This window comes from Colius striatus, chromosome 3 (assembly GCF_028858725.1).
Source record: "Colius striatus isolate bColStr4 chromosome 3, bColStr4.1.hap1, whole genome shotgun sequence".
Lineage (NCBI taxonomy): Eukaryota > Metazoa > Chordata > Aves > Coliiformes > Coliidae > Colius > Colius striatus.
The window spans coordinates 198,142-223,159 of NC_084761.1; the positions used below are offsets into that span (position 1 = coordinate 198,142).

General features: G+C 52.6%; 1 protein-coding gene across 2 annotated transcripts in view; it reads left to right on the plus strand.

Annotated features, from left to right (window-relative positions):
• Positions 1 to 17,734: 17,734 nt before the first annotated feature.
• Positions 17,735 to 25,018, plus strand: part of ADCY9 (adenylate cyclase 9) — an 83,123-nt gene continuing 75,839 nt past the window's right edge. For both annotated transcript variants that reach the window (XM_061991810.1, XM_061991811.1), the window contains exon 1: positions 17,735 to 19,898. In XM_061991810.1, coding sequence (XP_061847794.1) covers positions 18,200 to 19,898 — 1,699 coding nt within the window. In that variant the 5' untranslated portion in view covers positions 17,735 to 18,199. The remainder of the gene's footprint in view (positions 19,899 to 25,018) is intronic.

Consider the following 25,018-nt stretch of genomic DNA (forward strand, 5'->3'; position numbering starts at 1 on the left):
ATCTCTGTTCTTTCGAGTAGAAGGCAATGTTTAAGCTGTATGTATGAGCAATGCACAGTGAGCTAGAACTGTAGCTGCTTTTCCACTGGTGCCAAGAGCGGGAACTTCAAGCTCTACGTCCCTGAAGGCGTCAGGGAGTGAGAAGGAGGGCACGGCGCGAGAGCTCCGGGGAGAGCGGTGACACTGCGCTGGGGCACTGCCGGCAGCCCTAGGCCAGAGCGCTGCACCAGGACAGAGAGGCCACAGCTCTCCTCATCAGGCACAAACATCCTTCACATCGCTACAATTATTGATCTCGTTTTTCTTCCCAAGACTTTTAGGTCGCCCGGTGAGATTCCCTTCTGCTGACTAGAACTTCTGCAGCCCTCACCTGGGTGTTTGCCCTAAGAAGAGGCTTTTGCAGGGACATTTGTACTTCCAGACAGGTAGCCACGATGGGATTTGCAAGCCCATGTCAGAAAGCAGTAGATTGGAGAGGAGCTGAGCTGTACTGGAGGAGAAGGAGGGCCAGCACCCCTAATGAGACGGTGCTGCAAGGAGCCGTGAGCAGGTTTGCTTCCCCCAGGCCAGCACAGGGACTGGGCACTTTGTCCCTGTGTGTGCTATCAGCCTCAAAAGCCCACGGTGGCCAGTCTAGCCCATGGATCAGCAGGGCTCCAAGGGCTAAGGCAGTTTGGCCTTGTTCAAGTCCATGTTGCTGCTTTTTCCCCCTGTGTTTTTGTGCTTTGTGGAGGGAGGCAGGAACGGGGGGTCACTAGCCACGGGCTTTTGCCCATCTGCTGATCTCCTCCCTAGGACAGCCCAGCCAGGTGTCTCTGGCTCGCTCCCCAGACTTGCCCCATTTTAGCCATGATTTGGTTGTCTCATCTCTATTCATCGGCACTCAGCCCTAGGAGGAGGATGAGAACTGCTTTGGAAGCACCTGAGCAGCGTGAGGCTCCCTGTGGATGGCTGACCTTGAAACTCAGGGGATTAGGGGTGGCCTTGTTGCTTGAGCCTCCTGGCCAGCATGGCTAATTGCTGAGCACAAGCCAACCAAGAGGCAGATGTTGCCCTGGATGGAGGCTGACAGCTTTGAGCCCACCAACAACCTTCTGAACATCCCATATCTTTCCTCCTGCTGAACGAGCACGGCCAGCACTGCTCTCCAGGGAACCTCTGGAGCAGATGGACTTATGTCTGACAGCAACGAGGAGATGTGGAGGTACCAGGTGAGGCAAGAAAGGCAAAAGGAATGAAAGAGGGTAAGGGAAAGTTTGGAACAGAAGGCTCTGTTGTGATGGGAAGGGTGTGAAGGGCAGTGCCCAAAGGGACGTGGGCTGAGGCAGAAGGTCTGTGGCATCTCCACGTCCCCAGCACTGAGGCCAGGTGCTGTGAAGATGAGGTGCTCTGGAGCCCAGGTGAGTTTGGGCCAGGGACTTCCATACTCTTGCCTCTGCCTCAAGGCAGGAGTCTGCCTTTGAACTGATGGGGATGAGACCCAAACCCACGTCCAAGCTTGGAGAGGGGCACTGCTTGTGCAGAGGGGTTTTGCCCACAGCACAGAGGGGACTGGAGGTCTGGGAGAAGCCCAGCAGCATGCCAGAGAGAGCAGCAGCCAGAACAGCCTGGAGAGAGTGATGTGCCTGTGACTCAGTGCTATGCAGTCTCACACCTGCCCCAGAGCTGCTGCTGCTCAGCTGCTCTTCCTTCGTCTTTCTTGCACGTGATCCCATTGCTCGTTGGTGTCCCTCTCCAGCTCCCCACTCCCCCTTGCCTCTCTCTGTCTCTGGGCTGGTCTGCATGAATTTCTCAGGATGTAATGGATTGGAAACACGATCAGGAATGGGCTGATTCTGTCACTGCTCCTGCCTTGTGTCACCATCACAACAAGCAAAGGCCATGACATGCTTCTATTTGCACACACTGTATGTGACACCTCTTTCCTCTCTGCCCTGTCCCCCTGAGACCCTGGGCACCAAGATACCCAGGGACAGGCCCCATCCCAGGGGCAGTTCTGACTCTTCCTCCTTGTGGCCTTGAGCCTGGAGGTACCATCACTTTGCTCTCAGGCTGTTCTCCCCACCCTGACTCTCTTTTCTTTTGCTTGTCCTCCAGTGCTCATGGCCTCCTCTCCTCCCTTTCTCTTCCCTTCAGCTCCCACTCCCCTTGTGCAAAGCTCTGATGCCTGTGTCCTGGATAGGGCTCCTCCATGACAGCCAAATCCCATTTTCCCCTGCATATCGAATGCTACTCATTCAGAGCAGTGGCCTGAAGCCCCAGCAATGGGCTGTCCTCTGCTCCCAGTGCTGGGCTGTCCTCTGCTCCCAGTGCTGGACTGTCCTCTGCTCCCAGCAATGGTCTGTCCTCTGTTCCCAGTGTTGGACTGTCCTCTGCTCCCAGCAATGGGCTGTCCTCTGCTCCCAGTGTTAGGTTGTCCTCTACTGCCAGTGATGCAGGAGGAGATGCCAATGCTGAGGTCCTTTCTCTCCTGTGGATCTGAATGGCTGCCAGTCCCAAGAGGATTGCAGCCCCCAGCCCAGCTCTCTCTGGGCTTTCTTAGGAGAGCTCTGGGGGCCTGGCAGTGGAAATGGGGAGCAGGGAGACCTTTGCACTTTGCCAAGAAACTGAAGGCCCCATGGCACCGAGGGCTGAGCCTCTCACCAGAGAGCATCAAAGGAGGGAGGGAGCTGGGACACAGGCCCACATAGATGTCCATGGTCGTGTGCATTGGGATAAAATTGTCAGCTTGAACATCTGCCTGTCTAATAAAACCTGGCATTTTCCAAGCACACTGCTGGACATGTTGCTCTATCTGTCCTGCCCTGTGGTGTGAGTGCTGGGGGCAGCTCCCAGCTGCCATCGCTGTGGGCTGGGGCTCACACAAACTGCCGCTGACACCCCTGCTGCGTGGCCCAGCTCTCTGCCTGCTGTTCCAACTATCTGCCTCGCTCGCTAATCAAAGGAGGCTGTTCCAAGAAGGCTGGAAGAGGAGAAGGAATGTCTCCCTTGGCTGTGTCTTCCTCTGGAAAGTCTGGAGAAGCTGCAGCCTGCCTGGCTGCGTGGAAGCCTGCCTGGCTCCCCTGCTACAGCCGCCGTGCAGATGTGAGTCATGGGCCAGCAACGCTCCTGGCAGCACCACAACCCGTTCCACCGAGCCCTGGAGCTGGCAGCAGCTCCACTGCATCTCCTGGATGGAAAAGACAAACGTTTATCTCAGAGACATGGCTGGGGAGGAGCCGACGGCTCCTGCCTGTGTCCGGGAAGCTCCCGCCAAGGGCAGCTGCCAGCAGGTTTCCCAGAGGTCTCCCACAGCCTGGCGGGGACGTCACCAAGATTCAAACACAAGTCTGTGCTCTGCTTTAGATGCCCTCCACAACCTCAGCCCCTCGGAGGCATTTCAGAGATGACAATATCCCCCATCCTCACAGCTCGTTTGCAACAACTCCAACGTGATTCCTGGGGTTTTACAGGCAACAGCAGCAGGGAGATGAGGAGGGGCCTGAGCAATCAATGGGTGGGTTCAGGACAGACGTTCCTGCAGTGAAGTGCAAACAAAACACCCTTTCCCTGCAAGTCCCTCCTTTGGGGTCTTTTAAGCTCTCTGCAGCCCAGAGGGCACCACGGCTCACACCATCCCCTCGCTAGGGTGTCACAGGGCTCAGATCTCCCCACTCAAATCTCCCCAGCCAGACCTCTCCACCACCCATCTGCTCCCAGTTGGGAGAGTCTCATCAGCCACACACCCCTGCCCCAAGCTAGAGCACCACAGCCAGTTTGTGTCTGAAGAAAGCCCACAAATCAATCCATTGTGCCCAAAATACCCAGGTGCAGGATACTGAATTGGGAGGGCTGCTCAAGTCATGCTCTGAAGAGCGCAGGTGTCTTGGGGACACTGGCCTCGGTGGATACCTGTGGAAGGAGATTCCCCACTTGCAGAGGGGCTCAGACCCAGAATTGGGGTTTGCACATCAGCCCTTCCCATTGGGGACAAGGTGAAGGGTGGGGAATGAGCCCAGGCCTGGGGATGACAGCCTGGGGAAGGGCCCCGAATGATTGGCTGCATCTGAGAGGTGGGAAAAACCTGGATATTGGCCCTGACAAGTCACTGATGGCTGTAGGCCACCTGGGTGACAGTCAGGGCAAGAGGCAGAGGAGTCAGGGAAAACCAGAGCCCTGGGCACGTTATTTTCACCCCATGGAGCGTCTGACAAACATAAGTCCTGCAAAACGTGGGGACGGAGCGCTGGAGGGGGGTGGTTCAGCCCACAACCTCACTTGGATGAAGGAAACGAAGGGGGTGAGAGCGAGGTGGTCAGAGGCAGCTGGGTGCTGCATTTCAGGGAGCGCGCAGGCAGTGTCAGCCCAGACACCCGGCGCTCACACACGGGATAGCTCCTTCCCTTGCTCTTTTTCTAACGTGTTCGTTAGCGGTCAATTAATTACCAAACCGGTTGGCTGCAAAACCCAGCTGTTCTGAAATACCAGCACACGTGTGCAAACTCTGCAGTGAGCAATTAGCGCCTCTAATGAGAGAGAGAGAGTCACAGCAGCAGCGGCAGGGAAAGCGCAGCAGCGTCCCAGCAAACCCGAGCCCGGCAGCAGAGGTGAGGGGCCGGTGGGTGGGTGAGCGCGCACGGGCAGACGCACCGAGCCCGCAGGGAGGGATGGGAACGGGTGCTGCTGCTACTGCTACACCAGCTCTGGGTCTAAGTCCAGCAGGACAGGGAAGGCCGATGGCTCTGCGGTGCCTTGTCCCCGGAGACAGGAATTGACGGGGCTGAGTGTGGGAACGCAGCGCTGCCGGGGCGGGGACGCCGCCGCCTGCTTCCCTCTGGCCATGATTAATCGCTGTTACTATTCCGTTCAGCACTTTCATGCAGGACGCAGAAGTGCTTAGGCAGAAGCCCAGCTCCTGTCATTAAAAAGTGTTGCAATCAAGCCGTGGTGGAAGGAAGCACAAGTAAGCGCATCCTCTGCAGGCGGCTGCAGCTTTGCATGGACATCTGTGTCCCACCGTTTCCTCTCCGCCTGGCCAAGCTGCTTCTGTTTTCCCTCTTCCCATGACCCGTCCGTTGTTTTTTCTCCTCAGTCTTGCCCGCGGCTCCCGCCGGCAGGAGCTCGAGGGGGAGGAAGGAGACTCATCTGCCTCTGACCCGTTGCAGCCGATGCAAACGCCGCGTCAGCCGCAGCTGCGGCGCCGGACACTCGCCCAGCGCCGGGGATCCCTGGCGCAGCGGCTCCAGCGCGGGCTGTGAGCTGTACCCGGGACAGGCAGCGTGCTAAAGCTCTGCCAGGGAGGGGATGTGTTGGCAAAGCTGGGTACAGAGGCACTGTGTGCCCCAGTTCAATCATCAAGCTGCGGGGTGCCCTGGGTCCCCCGTCACACGCTGTGTGTGACCCGGGGAGATGCGCTGGCTCCTGCAGGCACGGTGCAGCCCGGCAGTACCTCTGGTCTCCTCATCTCCATCAGCTGGAGGAGTGCAGCCTGATCCGGAGGTGCTGCTGGACCCCAGCCCCCCGGGATGCCTCTGCGGTGCCCCTGGGTGCAGGACGAGCAGGGTGGCGCGGGGCTGGGGGCGGTGGGGCAGCCCTAGACAGAGCACATGGGCAAGAGGCACCGGGCAAGGGCCAAAGGAGACCCTCCTCTGCCTCTCAGTGACCGAGGGGATTGTTATACAGCCCGAAGCCGCTGAGTCGAGGGAATGCCAGGAGAAACAGGCGGGAGCGGCAGCAACACGGAGCCAGGTATGCTGTGCCATGGCAGGTTAGGAACAGCGGGGGCAGCATCCCCCGGCCCTTCCAGAGCAGGTCCTTAAACCCCTGACATCACCTGGGAAAAGGCAAAACCAACCAAGAGGATACTTGGAGTGAGGAAGTGGGAGGTAAAGAATGGTGGCAAGGGAAGTAAACCCTGCAGCAAGTAAGACATTGGAATACTTGCCAGGAAACTATCTGGAGTGTTTTGGACCTAATGTGACAAAGATCATGTAAGAAGTGTCCCAAGAGCTGAAGGTTGCTTTGCGGAACTGTGAGGGATGCCTGCAGAACCTTCCAGGGTCACTCAGAGGGTCAGGATGGGAAGGGAAGGAACACCAGGTGTGCCTAAATTCAGGGAGGTGTGTGGCTCTGGCAGTCCCTGAGGCTGGCTGGCTGAGGCCAGGGCAGGCAGAGGCAGCTGAGCCACGGGCTGGGACAAAACAAGGGGCTGCGGGAAGGTCTCGGCTTCACCCGGCACCGGACGGCAGAGCCATGGCCCCTGTCCCACGCAGGGACTGTGCTGGACAAGGGCTTTTGTTCCCCATTGCTTGCAAACGTCGTCATCTTGTGTATAAACACAAAATGCCAAAATGTGAGTCAGCTGAATGGCACTTTGGCTCCTGCACAGCCACGGTCCAACCAGCGGTGGAACTGCAGCCTGCGGAGGCCACTTCGTCCCTGTCAGGGGCTCTCAACAAGCTGCCTCACAGCAGGTAAATTCCCATCACAGAAAATGAATAGATAAATGATTTTTAAAGGTAGGGTGTTTTTGTTTTTCAGTCAGCTACTCCCCACCAATGGGGGGAAACCCTTTCAGTCTCAGCTCATGGACAAACGTCCCTTTTTTAGCTTTGATATAGAGGCTGGAAAGAAACTCAGACACCACCTTCCCCTGAGCAGTACATTCAAGCTACATAAAGGTATTGGTTTCTTGTTTCTAATAGCTGCTAAATAAGCTGTGTGGCCCAATGCCCCGATTCAGCACAACAACAGATCCTGTTCACACCAGGCAGCGGATCCAGGCGGCCTCAGGAATGTTAATTCCTCCACTTCTCAGCAACAATGAGAATCTCCACGAGCCAACTACGGAGATCTTGACATCATGTCATTTTTTTTTTCAGCAACTGATGCTGCAGTTTCAACTCCCCTCTGTGCACACCCAGGCACGTGCTCACATCCCCACGTGTAAATAAGGCCATGCAGGTCAGCAAATCTCACCATGCTGATGAAGCTGAGCAGAGTCTGCAGGATTGGGGCCAGTGATTGCAAAATAGTTTAAACTATAATCCTCCATTTTCATTAGTTTCTTGAAAAACTTCTGCTGTGGGCTTGAAATCCTTCCTGTTTCACTGAGCCAAAGGTGATTTTTCTTCTCCCCAGGCAGTCTGAGCAAAACCCTTCCCTCTGGTTTTGAGAGGTTTCAAAAATCATGTCTCTCACTGAAGAGATTCTACTCTTTCCATTCAGAGCGTTGAACATTGACACTGATGATGTAACTAAAGCTAGTTAAAGACAAGAAGGATTTGCTGTAGGTAAGAGCGCTCCAGTACCAATCTGGTGCATTCGGCTGCTTTTTGCTCAGCAAAGCTGCGTCTGTAGGCACTGATGAGCACCCTTTACTCCCATAACCAGGATGTTCATTCTTCAGCCTAATACACAATTTAGCTAAGACTTCAGCCCCCAAACTATGTGTTCACCCTCTTCCAGGATGCTGAGGCATGGCAGTGGTGAGCTCAAGCCTAAGCTCTGTTCTCTCAAGACAGAGACATTGACCTAGGATTGCTGCCGTGCTGAGCCAAGCCGTGCTGGGAACACAAAGGTGGTGAGCAAGCTTGTGAGAAGTTTGTGAGAGCGGCAAGAAAAGGCAGGAAGAGATCCTAAGGAAGGACAAATCCTTCATTAAGGGCCTAAATGGTCCAGATAAAACCTAAAACATGGCAATCGTGGTTTGGGTTAGAGTAGGACTTAATAAACACGCGTTAGGGATGTGGAAGGGGAACAGAATATTTTCCCTGCGCTTCCATGGAAGGAACTGAAATGAGGCTTATGGCCAAAGCCTTTTCTCTCTCTGCAGCCTTGTGTCTCAGCCTCCTGAAGCTGCTGCAGGAGTGTCCTTGAAGAGGACAAGGACCAGGCTATCAGGACAGACAGAGCTCATGGCCAGCAGTTAGCACCAGACACCCCAGAGCCCCTGCCATTGCAGGGGAGAGGAGAGACTGTGCTTGCTGCCTTGCAGAAATATCCCCTGAAGATGGAGGAATCGTTTTTATTTAGTATCTTCAGCCATGGTTCAGCTCTGTAGCTTCCTCAGGAGCAGGTTCCCCAGGCACTCAGGAGCTTCATATTAATAACTGAGATGTTTTGACAAGAGACACAAGACATGCAATCTGCTTGTTTGTTTGTTTGGACTAAAGAAACGCTGAGAGGCAATTTCAGCTCCTTGCTTTGTTCTCTAAGCATTCTAGAAAATAGCTTACCAAATTAACAGCCAACGTGTGATACAGTTTGAGGCACATGGTGACAGGATGGGGTCACACACAGCAGCCCAGCAGCCAGCTCAACCTGCACAAATGTCCTTCAGCAAACCAGCCCCTGTCTGCAGCTCCCGAAGCAGAACCCTGAGCAGATCCCACAGGCACAAACCCTGCACAGCCTCTGGGAGCTGCAGCCCGGAGGAAACCTTTGGTGGGAAATGCCTGGAGAGCCCGTGGTGCATCATGTTTCTTTCCTGACTCTGTGGTTGAGGGTTCACTGTGTGATTTCTGCTTATCAGGTGTCACTGCTGGTACTCAGCTGAAGGAGATTCCTGGTGTGGAACTCCCAAATCCTGGCTGCATCTAGACAATAATTGCTGCTGTGTCCATTTCTCCCGCCCTGATTTTTCAGTGCATCCTGTATGCCACTTTGTTTTGCCCTCCAACTCCCCTTTGAACAAACACGTGCCGTGTTTTCAGCACCCCAGAACTGATGCTTCTCTGGAGCAGCAGCAGCATGTGTTTTCTCTTAGCTCTATCAAAAGGTATTTCACATCTCTGCCTCACTCAGGAAGAGCTGTACCCAGACCCCAGTGATGCCACGGTTTATTTCCACAACACACTGCAGTTGTCAGGGCAGCATCACAGGTAAAGAACGATGAGGAGGTGCAACCGCTGTCTCTGCCAAAGCCTGAGGTAATAGTGTGTTTTCAGCTACGTTTTCTTCCCCTGTTGTTCCCTGGAAATGGGACTGGCGCATGGCAGCAGCATGTGCTCAGCACGGCTTCCAACGCGGCTGCTTGGACGGTGCTCGCTCAGCTTTCTGTGCTCACGGTCCCGGATGCTCAGCGAGCACCGAGGGCTCCCTGGATGTCATCTGAGAGTGTCAAAATCAGCATTGCCCTTTGGTCATTTTTCAGCACTTGGTTCTGAAGCCCCAGCAATAACCTTTCGCTGCAGTCTGGTCTTTGTGCAGTGGCTTAAGATCTTTGAGCCATAAAGTGTGGAGCGTGGCAGCGACCAGTTTAGAATGAAATCAGTTCTTAATCAACACCAATGCTAAATGCACCTACCCTGCAGCATAAGCAGGGGGCTGCGTTGGGTCCCACACTAACACAGCTGGGGCTCAACTGCCCCGTGTAATTCCTCCTCCTTTCACCAAACGCTTAACCCTACCACCACACCGAGGCACTGAAACGATGACCGCTTCCCGTGCTTGCAGACAGAGCGTACCTTTCCTAAGCTCACAGAGCCATCTTAAACATGAACTAAAAATGGACACAGTACTGTCCCAGAGCCTTCTGCTTCACCCTCATCACATCGTCACTGAGCAGCTCAGATAGATCTGCTCCGGTTGGAGTGGCTGGGGGTCGCCAGTACTCCTGGACAGCACAAGGGCTGCAGCTCCTGGTGAAATCCCACACACAGCTGCAGCTCCAGGTGAAATCCCTTGCACAGCTGAGAGGGACGCTCTCTTCTACCCTTTCTGGGTGAAAAAAACACCTAAAAAACAATATTACTGAGTTGGGTTCTTTCTTTTGGTAAGTGGTTCTGGCACCCAGAGAGCAGGATAACAGATTTGTAGCTAAAATACACTGTGCCAGCCGGAGCCAGGGGGAGAGAAAGTGAATCTATTCAGGGATGTGTCTGGGAAGGCTCTGCTGGCTCCGAGGCGATGGCTCTCGCCACACCCGCTCCCACGTCAATCTGCACCGTCTGCCACAGACCAACTGAGATGAGGGACCCGCTGGGTCACCAAAGCACCACAGCAACGCTCTCCTCCCCACAACCCCGGCTGTGAAAGGGGCCGGGGCACCCACCACAGTGTTTCACTGAGCTCCACGTTGTGCAATGGCTCGTGGCACTGGCGACCCCGGCGCCAGGGCTTCCCATGTGCAGCAGCCGGTTGCATAAGCCTGTGATTGCGCCGCTCAGTTCCCATCCCCACCTCTTTTCAGATGAACAATCCAAAACCCTACCTACAAAACGTGTGGCAATTTGCCACTGCACAGTTGCAGAAACCCAAAAATGGTGAAGCTGTGGGTTACAATGTCCACGCTCTCCGCAGAAATGGCATTATCCCCCCAATCTCTGCTCTTTCCTCCACAGCACTGCAGAGAAATCCCATTCCAAGTGGCATCCTAGGGGGCCTGCAGGATTGCATGACTAGCTTCTGTCAGCTTAGTTCTGAGTAGTCTAGTTTAGAATAATTTAGTTCAGAGGGTCCTTTTGCTGCTCCTGTAAAAGGGAACACCCCTGTGCATCAGGATAGAATCACAGAATAGAATCATAGGATTGTTTTGGTTGTCAAAGCCCTTGAAGCTGCTGCAGTCTCAGCCCTCCCCTCACCCTGCCAAGCCCAGCACTGACCCACAGCCCTCAGCACCTCAGCTCCACACCTTTGGGATCCCTCCAGGGATGGGCACTCCCCCAGCTCCCTGGGCAGCCTGGCACAGGGGCTGAAACCCCTCTCAGGGAAACAGTTCTGCCCCAGCTCTGAACTAAACCTCTCCTAAAGATCCTTCTGTGGGACCTTCCCACAGAAGCTCCACCATGGAGACAGGTTGCCTAAGTAAGTGAGCTGGGAGAACAGAAAGGGTTTATTGTCTGTTTCTCTATAACGTTGGTGTTACAAACTTTATTTGGCAAAACAACAGCTAAAGAAGCGTACACAAGAGCTTCACAGCCGGAGGGATGGAGGTGGCATTGCAGAGCAGAACAGCTCATGGGCATCCAGACCTCCCTTCAGAGGAGACGGAGGGAAACGTTCCAGAGAAAGTAAAACACATCTGGGCTTTCCCTGAGGCAAAGGGGCTTTTTGCCCGTCAGCCTGGCAGGGTTTGAAGTGTTTGTTGGGGCAGGAGGAGGTGAGGCCAGCCTGCAGCACACGTGGTGGCAACACCGGGAGCGTTGGCAGGAAGGTGGCATGCGAGGGTCTGCTTGGCAGCTCCTCCAACTTTTTGTAGGTGTCTTTTGTAGGATGGTAAAAGTCACCGATGGTACATCTGTGAGATAAAAAGCTGAGCAACTTGAGAAGGGGAGAAGGGTGAATCAACATGATGATTGTTGTCCCACTTCGTGGCCTGACTTGGAGCCACACAAAGTCCTCCCTGATTTATATCACATCAGCACTATTTTTATGTGCCTTTTCACTGCCTTCCACCTCCTCAGGGGAGTCCTGCTGATGACTTTACATTGTCACTTCCCACTGTTTGCAACTGTTGGTAGTTCTCACTGCTTTTGGCTGGTTTATGCTATGCTACACAGCAGAGTTCCAGCACAGCACTGAGTGCCATGCAGCTCTCCCCTGGGAATCCGGATGAGCACTGATGGAGCAAGGGCTTGATGCCGGGGTGACTGCCTCTTGTACACGCCTTCTCCTGCTGCTCTCCCCTTGGTGCTTCCACACCCAGACAGTTCCATTCATAGCAATCTGAACACACCTATTTCAAGTAAGAAAATGTTTTCCCCTCTCCTCTTTCTAAGTGTCCTGCCAGTTCCTCCAGCCAGTGTTTGCAGCTACAGGGCGCGTCAGATGCGGCTGCATTCGCAGAACGGTGGCACTTCCTCTCACAAATACAGCAAGTGTCTATTTCAGGCTTTGCCGACTCAAGGGTGAAGTGCCCAAGCTGATTCAGCATCTTGGCAAACCCAGAGAACTTCTGGTTATAAATGGCATGAGTAATAAATTTAAGTCTGTCTCCATCTTACAGAAATACACGTTTGAGTGAAGCCACCTCCTGGTGGGACACATTTTGCCAAGTGAAGTGGTACAATCCATGACTCTTTCAGCCTGGAGGGCCATTCGAGTGAGACAACTATAAACCCTGCAAACAGAATCCTGGTCCCACGGGAGCCAGTGATTCCCACTCAGCTGAGACAGGTTTTGTCTTCCCTCTTGAAGTTCAAGTCACATAAAAAGATCTTCTACTGCTTATTTGCATATTTCCTGTGTGCATCTCGTCTTGGATATGAAATCATGTCAGTATCGTGAATAATTTGAACTGCAGTTTCAGAAGGATGAAGATTCAGGCCACAAAACCAAGCTGGCCACCCCCAGGGAGTGGGAAGAGTGCACCAGGCACTCAGCTGCTGCAGCTTCATATGGAAAAGCTGTCCGTCTGCGTGCTCTTCTTGTCTCAACAGTGAAATAAGCATCCTGACATTTTTCCACTTAAAAAACCAAACAATCCTCAGAAAGGTTTCCCAGTGCTTACCTCTGACTCTGTGGACAAGAGTCAGAAAAGCTGGTACTTTTAAAACTGTAACATGGTTTTTTTTCACCTAGAGTTTACCCAGCTTCAAAGCACAGCTCAGTGGATGCTGCACACAGCAGCAAGTGTTGCACTTTGGAAGTTGTTGCACTCAATCCTCCAGATTAGATACGTTCCATTGTCCTTTATGAAGTAAAAAAGTGACATATAGTACATTTACAGGAATCGATAAATGGTTGCAGAGAGGTCTTAGTAAATTAATCAATTAATAGCCAGCCCCAGGAGGCCATCCTTCCCTTCTGCTCTGCCAACACAGACACAGAAGTTTGTCAGAAAATCAGATCCTGACATTTATTAAGGTAAGAACGCGGGGAATGTGGCATCTGGGCTCTCTCCCTCGAGTCTTTGTCAGAGGATGGACAAAACAGGTTTTAACATCCTTTCCTCCAATAATTGTCTTGTTCCAGAGCCAGGCAGGACCAATAGCCTCCACCCACAGCATCCACGGTGCCTTTTCCTTCAGGCGATGTGTTTTCCTTTGACAGGACAAAATAAAAGCCATGAACGTCTCAGTAGCATTCCTCTTCCCCAGCTACCCCAGCAGTACCAGCATTCATCCATGCTGCTGCTCCAGCCAGCAGCTCCCATGTCATATTCTCCTGCCTCGTGGAGGCGGTTTGTGAAGTCTAAAAAAGCATCATGTGGGTTGTCACACTTCAGAACCCCCCTGGATAGTTTTGCACAGCTCCAGCAGATAAGCGGTGAGGTACAATATTATGAACTCCAAACAAAAGCTGATCGTTCTAGCTGACAAAGCTGTGCCTCTGAGAAGGGAAGTACACTCAATTCTGTAGACTAAATATGCACATTTAGTAGTGTGAAGTTGGAAGGAATGTGCCAGTAGGATATGCATCTGCACATCTATTGCTTTGCACAAAATGTCCTCTAACCGTGTCTCTGAGAAAGGAAATCAGTCCAAAAACAGAGAGTTTTGGAAGGGCAGTCGGGGTTCTCTGCAGGAAAACAGTACAACCCAGAAGTACCAAACACTAAAATGATCCTGGGACTCAAAATCAACTCTGGGTGGTCGCTCCCAGCTCCATCGGGACGTGACAACTGTGGCTGCCCAGTGACCCAGAGGAAGCATCATCCTTAAGGGAGGACTGGGCTTGTATTCCATGGGTTTAGACTCCTCCTGGATAAAAACAAATCAGAATGCACGTGGCATTTAACAGATACAGCCTGAAACCACTTCTTGCCCTCTAAGACAAACTCTAGTCAATTGAAATAAATACAAGCATCACTGGTGTTTCTTGATTACTGCTGATGTGTCACACCTGCTTCCTGAATTCAGCGGAGAAAAACCTCAATGATAAAAGCAAACTGAAGGAATAGTGTCCATGGCGCTCCATTTAAAAAAAAATGTCTTTTAGGAGGTAGAATTTTTGGAGAGTCTTTCCCAGAGCTACCAAACACATGCTGACCATTCTGCTGCTGCACGCAGAGTGTGCGTCCGTGGAACGGGAGGATGGCAGAGGAAGCTGGGGAACAGCTGGGCTGGGGAGTGTTGGGCAACTGCTTCACCCCAAATGCCAGGATGAGGAGCAGAGTGGGAGTCCACGAGTAACAAACCCAGTGAGAGCTTCCTCAAAGGAGCACGGAGTCTAAGCAAACGCACAATCATGAGCTGAAGCTTAGCAAAGGAGAGTTTTGATAGGGCAGATGTCTTCTTTGGTCCTTCAACCCAGTAAATGGAAGCTGGGAAAGAGGAGACTCCTTCATTAGCAGTGATCAAAAGCAGCTTCTGACTCAGCCAGACACAATTGGGGATCATGTGGGGCACTCAGTTAAAACTTGTGATGTGGCCAGTGCCTTTGATGTGACTCTGCTTATTCTAAGTAAGAACATACAAAGTCCCACTTTATTGATGGGGGGGGGGGGGGGGGGGGGGAACGAGACGCGCTGCTCTCACTCCTCAGTCTGAGCTTTGCTCCTGCATGTGCCCCGTCCCCCCATGCCCCAGGCGTCTGTCTGTCCTGACAAGGCGTGTGAGTGGCTGCTCTGCTCTGCTTGTGAGCACGCTGCTGCACGTGAACGCTCTGCAGCACACACACGCACCCAACCACGCCAGCCTGCCGCTGCACACGCACGAACCACCGCCACACGTGGAGCGGAGGCATGATCCCGCAGCTCCCTGTGAGAGCAAGATGGGATCAGAGCAAGTTTCAGTACTAAATGCCCACTTGAAGGGTCTCTAATTTTGCTACACTCTAGACAAGGTGATGTTTCACACATTTACCACCCAGGCGCTCTCAATCACCCTGCGCCAAAGGAACGGAATGAGATCGTGACTTGGTTGATACCAGAGGGAAAACTTACATCTTCCACTAGAGGAAAATGCACCCTAGGGTTCTGATTTACTTAGAAACAATAAGGGCTTACATGACTCCCTGTTCTCTCCCCCCCGTATTTTATCTCTTTGTAGTTTCTGCCTCTTTGGGGGGGCGTTAAGGAAGCACAGCTGACCCAGACTGGCAGCCGTGCCACAGGCAAGAACAACAAGACAACACTATTACAATGCAAGGCTGAAGAAATTGATGCTGGAATGTCAGTACCTCTCACACCTCAAAGTCCAAACCACCTCATGTCTCCAACGTAACAAACCCCGCAGCGTTACAGAGCAAACTTTAATCACACAGGGTGTTTCACCTTAAATTCTTTGTCACTGAGGTAAAAACATTTTTTTCCTTTTTCCACCAAATTTGTACAAAATCTTTGAGTCCTTGGAAGTTGCTGAACTCAATTCTCCAGACTAAACACATTCCATTGTCCGTTATGAAGCAAAAAGGTAACTTACAGTACACTTAGAGGAATCGTTAAATGGTTGCAGAGAAGTCTTAGTAAGTTTATCAATTAATAGCCATCCCCAGGAGGCCATCCTTCCCTTCTGCTCTAACAACACAGGGATTTCATTCTTCCCAACAATATTTTGACATGAGTGGCACTCGCTATGAAGTATTGATCAGCTGAGCCATTAGTTGGTATGCCAGAAAGAGCCATGTCGCAGCAAAGCCAAAACAATTACTGCTATTGATTCGGCTTTTTAATTGAGGGTGATTTTGGTACCTTGAGTACATTGGGAAATACAAATTTCTTCAAAATAATAATAGCAACAGCAATATCAAGAACACCACACTTTACAGCATGGTTACTGCACAGTAAGTAAGGTCTTTACAAAGGAAATGGGAGAAAACACAGGTTTCTGTTCCAGCAACTGTGTGGTTATGTATTTTTTTTATTACTATTTTAAAAAACCCTGTTTTACTGAATGGTGTTGTCTTCAGTAGAAAAGGGACTCCCTGTTGGGTAAGAAGTGGTGCTGAAGGAAGGACGGCTGGAGTCAAGTGTTTTGGGAAAGGCTCACCTGGAGAACAGTAACTGGCTGGAGTGACCTGCTGGAGAGCAGCCCTGTGGAGGACAGGGGTGGACAACAAATTAAACACAAGCCACCAATGTGCTTTGGTGGCCAAGAAGGCCAATAGCATCCTAGGGGCATTAAGAAAAGTCTGAGCAGCAGCTTGAGGGAGATTCTCCTCTCCCTCTGCTCTGCCCTGCTGAGGCCTCATCTGGACTCGTGTGTCCAGTTCTGGGCTCCACAGCTCAGGAGAGACAGGGAACTGCTGCAGAGAGGCCAGTGCAGGGACACCAAGGTGCTGAGGGGATGGAACATGTGTGTGAGGAGGAAAGGCTGCAGCCCTGGGGCTGTTGAGCCTGGAGAAGAGAAGCCTGAGCTCAGGGGCACCTCAGCAGTGCTGTTCAGTCCCTAAAGGGTGGGTGTCAGCAGGATGGGGCCAGTATTTGGTGTGTGGTGGCCAGTAGCAGGACAAGGGGTAACTGGCACAGGCTGGCACACAGGCAGTGCCCCTGGCACAGGAGGAGAAGCTCCTTTGGTGCTGAGGGGAGGGAGCCCTGGCCCAGGCTGCCCAGGGAGGGTGTGGAGGCTCCTTCTCAGGAGGTTTCCAACCCCCCTGGACACGTTCCTGTGCCCCCTGAGCCAGGGGCAGCTGCTGGAGCAGGGGCTGGGGCTGGGGCAGCTCTGCAGGGCCCTTCCAGCCCTCACCATGCCGGGATTCTGTGAACTGGGACTCTGGGAAGCAGGAGGCACGGTAAGGCCCCGATGCTGCAGGCAGAAAGCAGGCGAGCACCAGAGCAAGGGTCGGGGAGGATGGGCGTGGGATTAGGAGCTGGTGAGACTGAGGGTTTGGGAACATCACCTGTGAGCATGGAAGAGGGATGGAGAGCTGGCAAGAGCAAGGAGATGAAGCATGTGCAGAAACCCTGTGAAGGAGGTAAAGAGACAGGCCGTCTGTGAGGAAGAGATAATAAAACTGAGGGAGCGGCACAGGCGAGATAGCGTCAGTTATAAACAAGCGAAGAAAGAGGAGAGCAGAAAAATAAGGCAGCAAGTGTCCAGCAGGCAGCGGGGATGCGGAAAGGTTGATCTGTTTGTTGGAAGCGTGTTGTTCGCGCATGGCAAATGTCAGCCGTGCCACCCCCCACCCCGGGAACAAACAAGGCCCTAAGGGCGGCGGGGCACCAGCGGGAGGGACCCCCGGCGGCGGGGGCAGCGCACGGCGAGGCCGCGGGCGGGAGGGCGGACGCCCGCACGCACCCGCCCGGCGCTTCCCCCGCGCCGGCCCGTCCCCGTCAGCCCGCGGAGGGCGGCAGGGGGCCGTCGGTGCCTCCCGGAGGAAGCCAGCCGTGTCGCTGGGCGCCGGGGTCGCGCAGTGCCCGGCGCTCGGCCGGACGCCGTGTGCCCGCGGCCCCGCGCCCGGGACGAGGGCGGGCGGGAAGGGGGGGCGCGCGCTCCCGCCTCGGCGCCGCGCCCCATTGGCCGGCGGGGGCGCGCGCCCGCAGCCCCCCCCGCCCCCCCCCTCCTTCGAGGAAGATGGTGGCAGCGGCGCCGCCCGCCCGCGCCTGAGCGCGCCCCCGCCGCTCCCTCCCCTCCCTCCGCGGCGGCGCGCGGGCGGGCGGGTCGACCCCCCGGGCAGGGCACGGAGCGCCCAGGCGCCACCCCTCCGGCAGCGGCAGCGGACGCCTCGGACCCGCGCAGGCCGGGAGCAGGAGGCGGGCGGGCGCCGACCCCGCGCCGGCGGCAGAGCGGCACCGCAGGGACACTCGCGCTCCAGCCAGCGAAGCGCTGGGGCGGCTGAGGGCCCGGGGACCCGCCGGCGGCGGGCGCGGGGCCGCGCAGGCCGGCGAGAGGCGGCCGCCGCTGCCGTCCCGGCTGGGCGGGCGAGGGAGGGTGGGAGGGGGCGGCGCGGCGGGAGCCGGCCCCTTGGCGGCGGCCGTGAGGGGAGCGCTGCCCGGCGGGCGCGGGGAGGAAGCCGCGGCCAGCTGCGAGCTCGACATGGAGGAGCGGTCCCCTCCCGGCGGGGGCCCGGCGGCCGCCCCGCGGGACTGAGCCAGCGGCGGCCGGCCCCCGCTTCGGCAGGGCTGCGGGAGCGGGGCCAGCGGCGGGCGGCAGCCCCGGCCCTGCCCGGCCGGCGGAGGCGTGCGAGGCGAGGGGAATATGTGGGGCTGCCCGCGCCCCAGCGCGCAGTGTGCCGAGCCCGGCGAGCGGCCGAGCGCCGCGGCGCTGCCCGGCCGCCTCTCCCCGCGGGCGGCGGCGGCGACGGGAGGAGACTAGAGGCGACGATCCGAGGAGCCCGGCGGCATTCCCAGCCCGAGAGAGCCAACTCCTGAGCGGACTCTTCGAGAGGAATTGACAACATGGCTTCCCCACCGCACCAGCAGCTGCTGCATCACCACAGCACCGAGGTGAGCTGCGACTCTAGCGGGGACAGCAACAGCGTGACGGTGAAAATCAACCCCAAGCAGCACCAGGGCTGTACCTCTTCCAAGCACTGCAAGTACAGCATCTCCTCCAGCTGCAGCTCGGGGGAGTCGGGGGGCACCCGCCGAGCCGGCAGAGGTGGCAGCAGCGGCCCCGGCCTCCGCCGGCAGAAGAAGCTGCCGCAGCTCTTCGAGAGGGCCTCTTCCAAGTGGTGGAACCCCAAGTTCGACTCCAACAACCTGGAGGAGGCATGCATGGAGAGGTGCTTCCCGCAGACCCAGCGCAGGTTTCGCTATGCCCTCTTCTACATCGGCGTGGCCTGTCTTCTCTGGGGCATCTACTTCGGCATACACATGAGAGAGAAACAGATAGTTTTCATGGTGCCAGCTCTGTGCTTCCTCTTGGTGTGTGTAGCTTTTTTTGTGTTCACTTTCACTAAGACTTATGCCCGCCATTATGTACGGACTTCGCTGATCCTCACCCTCCTGGTTTTTGCTTTGACTCTCGCTCCGCAGTTCCAGGCTCTGAAGCCTCTCTCAGGAAGCGGTGACATCTCCAATCGGACTGCCCCGGCAGATCCCACAGACACTTGTCTTTCTCAAGTGGGCAGTTTTTCTATGTGTATTGAAGTGCTATTGTTGCTTTACACGGTGATGCACTTACCCTTGTATTTAAGCTTGTTCCTGGGACTGTTGTACTCGATTCTGTTTGAGACCTTTGGTTATCACTTCCGTGATGAGAACTGTTTTACACCTCTTGGGGCTGGTGTGTTTTACTGGGAGCTGATGAGTAAGGCCTTCCTGCACATCTGCATCCACGCCATTGGCATCCATTTATTTATCATGTCTGAAGTCAGATCGAGAAGCACATTCCTGAAAGTGGGACAATCCATCATGCATGGAAAAGACTTGGAAGTGGAAAAAGCCCTGAAAGAGAGGATGATTCATTCTGTTATGCCGAGAATAATAGCCGATGACTTAATGAAGCAGGGGGATGATGAAAGTGAAAACTCTGTCAAGCGTCATTCCACCTCGAGCCCCAAAAATAGGAAGAAAAAGCCCTCCATACAGAAAACCCCCATCATATTCCGTCCTTTCAAAATGCAGCAGATAGAGCAGGTGAGCATTTTGTTTGCAGATATTGTTGGCTTCACGAAAATGAGTGCCAATAAATCTGCCCATGCTCTGGTGGGACTCCTGAACGACCTCTTTGGACGTTTTGACCGTCTGTGTGAGGACACTAAATGCGAGAAGATAAGCACTTTGGGAGACTGTTACTACTGTGTCGCTGGCTGCCCAGAGCCCCGGGCAGACCACGCGTACTGCTGCATCGAGATGGGCTTGGGGATGATTAAAGCCATTGAGCAGTTTTGCCAAGAGAAAAAAGAGATGGTGAACATGAGAGTTGGTGTTCACACCGGCACGGTCCTGTGTGGCATTTTGGGAATGAGGAGATTCAAGTTCGATGTGTGGTCCAACGATGTCAATTTGGCCAATCTGATGGAGCAGCTCGGGGTGGCTGGGAAAGTCCATATTTCGGAAGCTACCGCGAAATACTTGGATGATCGTTACGAAATGGAGGATGGAAAGGTGATGGAGCGAGTTGGGCAGAGCGTGGTAGCCGACCAGTTAAAAGGTATGTGCTTTTATTTTGTGCTCAATTGTTCAGGTTTGTTTTTCTTCCGTGAGGGAATATATTTTCCCCGGTGCATGTTTTGTGCTTACTGACTTCCAAACTGAATGCGTTTTGCATTTAACTCCCCGTGCCAGCGATCACAATCTCCGTGGGAATTGACAGATTAAAAGATGCCGCAGATACAGGCATGAAAGATCTTCTGGGGTACTAAAGATTTCCTTAGACTTCAGAACTCCTTAGCGTATCACATCAGAGGGAGGAGAAGGTTAATGTGTTTGCTGTCTGCAAGAGGTTTTTGTTGTGTGTCATCCTTTAATTCAGTAAGTAAACTTGTTAATTGACTTCATGTGCCATACATAGAGCATCTGTGTTTTGCAAAGTGATGTGTATCTGTGAAAAGGGGTGTTTTTTTTGGCATTGGGTGAGTTGCGGCTGTGAAGGCATTTGGGAAAAATGACAGCTGGATTCACAGAAAGAAATGAGTACTGTCGATTTGGCAGTTTGATATAGCGAGTTGTTACAGTTTGAAGTTAGGCTGGAAAAAGTTACTCAGGTGGTTGTGTGAGCTGGCAGACGGTCTTGTTCCTGCAACTCGAAGGATTTGGGGATGAAACTGCAAATTGGCCTTTTTGGAACAGACAATGAGGGATCCTCCGTTTCTCCTTATGACTTGGCTAAGGGTCTGGTTTTCCTTTTTCTGCAGAGTATTTGTTTTGAAATGAAACCCTTGACTGCTTTCTAGCAGCACTTAGAAGCGGGTGCAGGAGGATTTGTACATGCTGAGGGTTTAATTGTCTCATTAGTAAAAGCCATGCCTCTACTGCTGTGCCTTTGTCTGGTGGAGGTACGGTTGTCTGCAGTGCTTGTAGCCCAGGGTGGGGAGCAGGCAAATCAAAATGGGAGCAGAAAATGTTGCAAAGCCTTTTAGGCTGTGTGAGTTTGCTCTGTTTACAAATGTACCCATTTTAATAAAGTAAGCACGGAAAACAGAGTGCAAGAATCTGAAGGAGCCGTAGGACAGCCTTCTGACAGCGTTGGAGGAAGGAGATATTTGTTGCAACGGCTACGAAACGAGGCCAGGCTGGTTGTAGAAAGGTCAGTCAGTAAGGACAGGGGGGAGAGTGTTGCAAAACAACGGTAATGGCAGCCCGCTCGCCTGTGTCAGGTGCTCATTTTGCTGTGACACAAACACTTATTTTTGGTGAGCTGGCTGTCCGCGTGCACACGGCAGTGGGGCTGGAGGGAGAGGCTCACGGGAGGAGAAATATCGGCAGGGACACTAGTGGCTGGAAGCTGTAGATCTGAAGCAGATGTTTGTCCCTGGGCTTCGGGTTTCTGTTTGCAGTCTGAACAGACAAATTCAGTTAATTCCTTTGAAAACTGTTGCCACTGATGTATTTCAGTGGAAATGCGCTCTCAAGAAAAAAGGGTCAGATGTAATCTCTGCTTTACTCTGAGCCAGGTCTTTCTGGTGAAAATGAATTGAACAGGCTGTAGAGAAACAACCCTGAGGTATTTCCCTCCACCTTCACAGCCAGGTGCAGCGTGAGGTTGTTGTAGCAACAAATGAAAGTATTTTTCCTAAGTTTATAACCGTACTTGATACCATTAATCACAGAACGACAGGAGCTGACTTGTGGAGACCCACGGTACTGCTCTGAAGTATCTGTATTTATTTGTTTATATCTTCTAGGAAATCACAAGAGCACTGCGTAGAGCAATTCCACCCCATGCCGAAAGTGTGTTTTTCATGGTCTTTCTCAGACTTCTGTCCTTGGTTACGTGTATTGTGAAAGGGTGTAGGCTGCTGTGTCCCAACAGTGCAGTGGTTTGGATTTTGCAGCTTCGAATGCCTTTCACAGGTCTTGCTTTAGCCAGGGCACTACAGATGAGCAAAGCGGAAAGCAGTCCAGATGAGATGAAGTATGCTTTGTGGACTGACATTTTAAGGATCTCTTCTTACCCTGAAGCTTAGCTATGAAAGCAACTGGAGCACATGGTAAGAATTGCCTCAGCGAGGAACAGGGGTTGGCTTGAGGTGTTTTCCTCTTGCCCTTTTATATTTTGTTGTGGAACTGTGACTGGCTTCTATGTCGTATCAATGTCTTGCATAGTTATATAAATCAGAACCTGTGTGAATTTTTAACCCAAGCAGACCTCTGCCATGACTGCCTTTATCTGCAGGCCTGTGGCATGTGTGGTCCCTTTCCCTCTCGTGCCCAGACCCTCAGGGACACGTGGTGCGTATTACAGAGTTGCTTGGTTTTTTTCCTGTTTCCTCAGTTCTTTGTTCTGCAGTCAGATTACTTGGCTGATAGGTAAATGGTATCGGGGGAAGAAAAAAAAAAAGGCAATGATAACAGCAATCTGACAGCTGTGCCACAGACTGCTGTCTGGAACTTACTGCAGGGGAGGGTTTTGTTAAGGAGCAGCTCTGAGATTTAATAAACTGAGGTTTCACCTCTTGGTTATCTTCAGACAAGCACTCTCTCAGTTTTGGGAACGGAGGTGCTGTTAGGAAGCTTTGCTTTACTGATTTCCCTGAGAATTTGTTGATAGTAGTGATACAGAAGAGGAAGTTTACTGTGGTTGTATGATTATGTCATAGTCGTACTCTTTTCAAGTATGAAAGTGCTGCGGAGATAACAGACATAAGCTTTGTTTCCCTACCAGTGCTTCACTTTTCAGCTTCCTTTCAACCTCTGGTATCTTAATGATATCCTATTTTTTTTCTAGTATATTATCTCTTAATTGCCCTGGCTGCTGCAGCAGTGGTAGCTATCTTTCTGAGGCTAAGTCAACACCATCAAGTAAACTACAGAGCGGAATGGGAAGTGCTGAGGACTCGATGTCCACGTTACACCCACTTTGGGACATCTCCTAAGGCTGATTCTGGACTGAACAGAGGTACTTCTGTGGTTGGTGCCCATCAAGTGTGCTCTTGGAGTGAGTCTTTGGGCTCAGTTCACCCAGAAGGAATCCTGGTACAACCAAAGCAGGGTATGCAGGAGGAACTTGGGCCAGCTGCTTCCAAACCACTCTCTCTGTTCCATTCAAAATACTAGCGTCGATGTACTCTGAGTTGTCCTAGTGCTGTCCTCCTCCTTTTTTGGAACAGACAAGGTAAAACTAAATTTCTCTTTCCGTGTGCTTTTCTATGGTTCACTGAAGTCTTAGGATGGAAGTATCTTTTCTTCCACCTTTGCCTCCTTGTCTCCTTATTGCAAGAAGCAGTGGGGTGCCGGTATGTTCCCTTCTGTATCTGCACTCTGAAGAAACTAAATAGTGTCTAAAAAAACTGACACAGAGCACAAGCCATTCATTGAGGACCTTAAAATGTTTTTTGCCCCTTTCTGACTGCTTTCAGCTAGCTTAGGCTGTCTGTTTTCACAGCACCTCATCTCCCTGGATTTGAGGGGAGCGCAGGAGGACAATGTCGTGGCATTTTTGTGAGCTCCATAGATAAACCCTAGACATCAGTTCAATTATATCTTCAGTAATAATTTTGCCATAGGATTTGAGACAGTTTTCTTTTTCCTGATTTCTTGCTGAGCTTCCTGGCAAGTAAATTTATTGGAGAGTATGAGATACTGAGAGTCACGTAATACATGTTAATGTGTCCCTTCTGGACTCTGTGGAGTCAGAACTCTCTTCTTGGGATATAAAAACTTCTGCTTATGGAAATGTTTGTGTTTTGTTCTGTTCTTTTTGGTTGTTTGCATTTCTCCGTCTTGTAACTGAGGAGGTCACAGTACTGCTCTTTGCCAGTCGGCAAACAGCTCTTCCAGAAATACCAGGGTCACCGATATCTTTCTTTTTTTTTGAGTGCTCAAAATACGTAAGTGCTGTGGTGAGAATGCCTTCTCTGTGTTTATAGAGCATGGCGCAGTGGGACCACGACTTCATCCGGGGCATTTGTGTGTATGCTGATTCTCTAGTAAGAGTCATCTTTCCTTTTAAAATAGCCCCCAAACTCTCTGCAGCAAGAAGCCTCCTTCAGTTTGCCTCAAGGGATGGCTTTATGGCTGAGTTTCTGTTAGAGACAGTTGAAGATACAGACGTGATCTTCTCTCTGATTTTGTTGTTTGCTTAATCATGGGAAAAAACATAAGTGGACCCTGTGCACTCTTGTCACCTGGCAAACCAAACCCGGGTGTTAAGGAAACTCACCAGTTCACACCTGTGGCAACCGGTGTCCGCTCCCAACGATGCTTATCGAAGGACCACAGCTCACTGTATTGTCTTTCACTGTTCTCACTGTTTCTTTTAGTATCTGCTTTACTTCTAGACATTTTTTAATAAAGTAAATTTTACTTTACAGTAAAGTCACTGTTTTGCTCAATATTGAAACCTTTTGATGTAATTTAAGACTGTCACTTCTCTGTAAATAACTTAGCTCTTTACATGGTGGCAACCTGCGACCAGTGGGCTGCTTTTCCCTGAGCAAACCATGGGATGCAGCTCTGCCTGGTCACTTGATACCCTGCTGCTGCTTCAGGTTTGAGTTAGAGGGAGCACAACGCGGATGTTCCTGAGACAGAAGTCTCAGATAAGGTAGTGAAGAGATAAGTCATTCAGTTTTCTTCCCTTCCTCCCCTCTGCGGCTGATCTAGGGGAGACCACGATTACACACTGGCAGCCATGCGTGAAGGCTTCTCCGCCTGCCCCATCTTTCTGTCCCTTACCAGACGTGCATGCAGAGGACTCATAGCTGCCATGTGCTTCTGGAAGTTCATAGGCAGATGAAAGCTAAAGTGGAGGTTTTCCTTTGCTTTTTGAGCCTGCTGAGCACAGTGTAAATCTAGAATGCTCCTGCTTGTGCCAGCAGGAGAGCTCTGCAGAGAGCTCTGCACGGATTGGGCTTTGCTCTGTGGCTGGGTGGAGAGCAGCTTCAGTCCCTAACTAGTGGGTGTTTTTCGGGTGGGTGCAGGAGGTTAGAGTGCTTGTGTCTGGCCAGCTGCTGTGTGGGTCTCGCTGTTCAGCCTCTATTTGCATCGCGTTTAATAACGTAAATCTTTAGATACTGGCTTTTTATATTTATTGAACTCATTTGTGACATACAGTGTAATTCTGGATTTCACGTGTTCTGCTGCCGATGTGGCAGTCGGGCAGCAACCCCT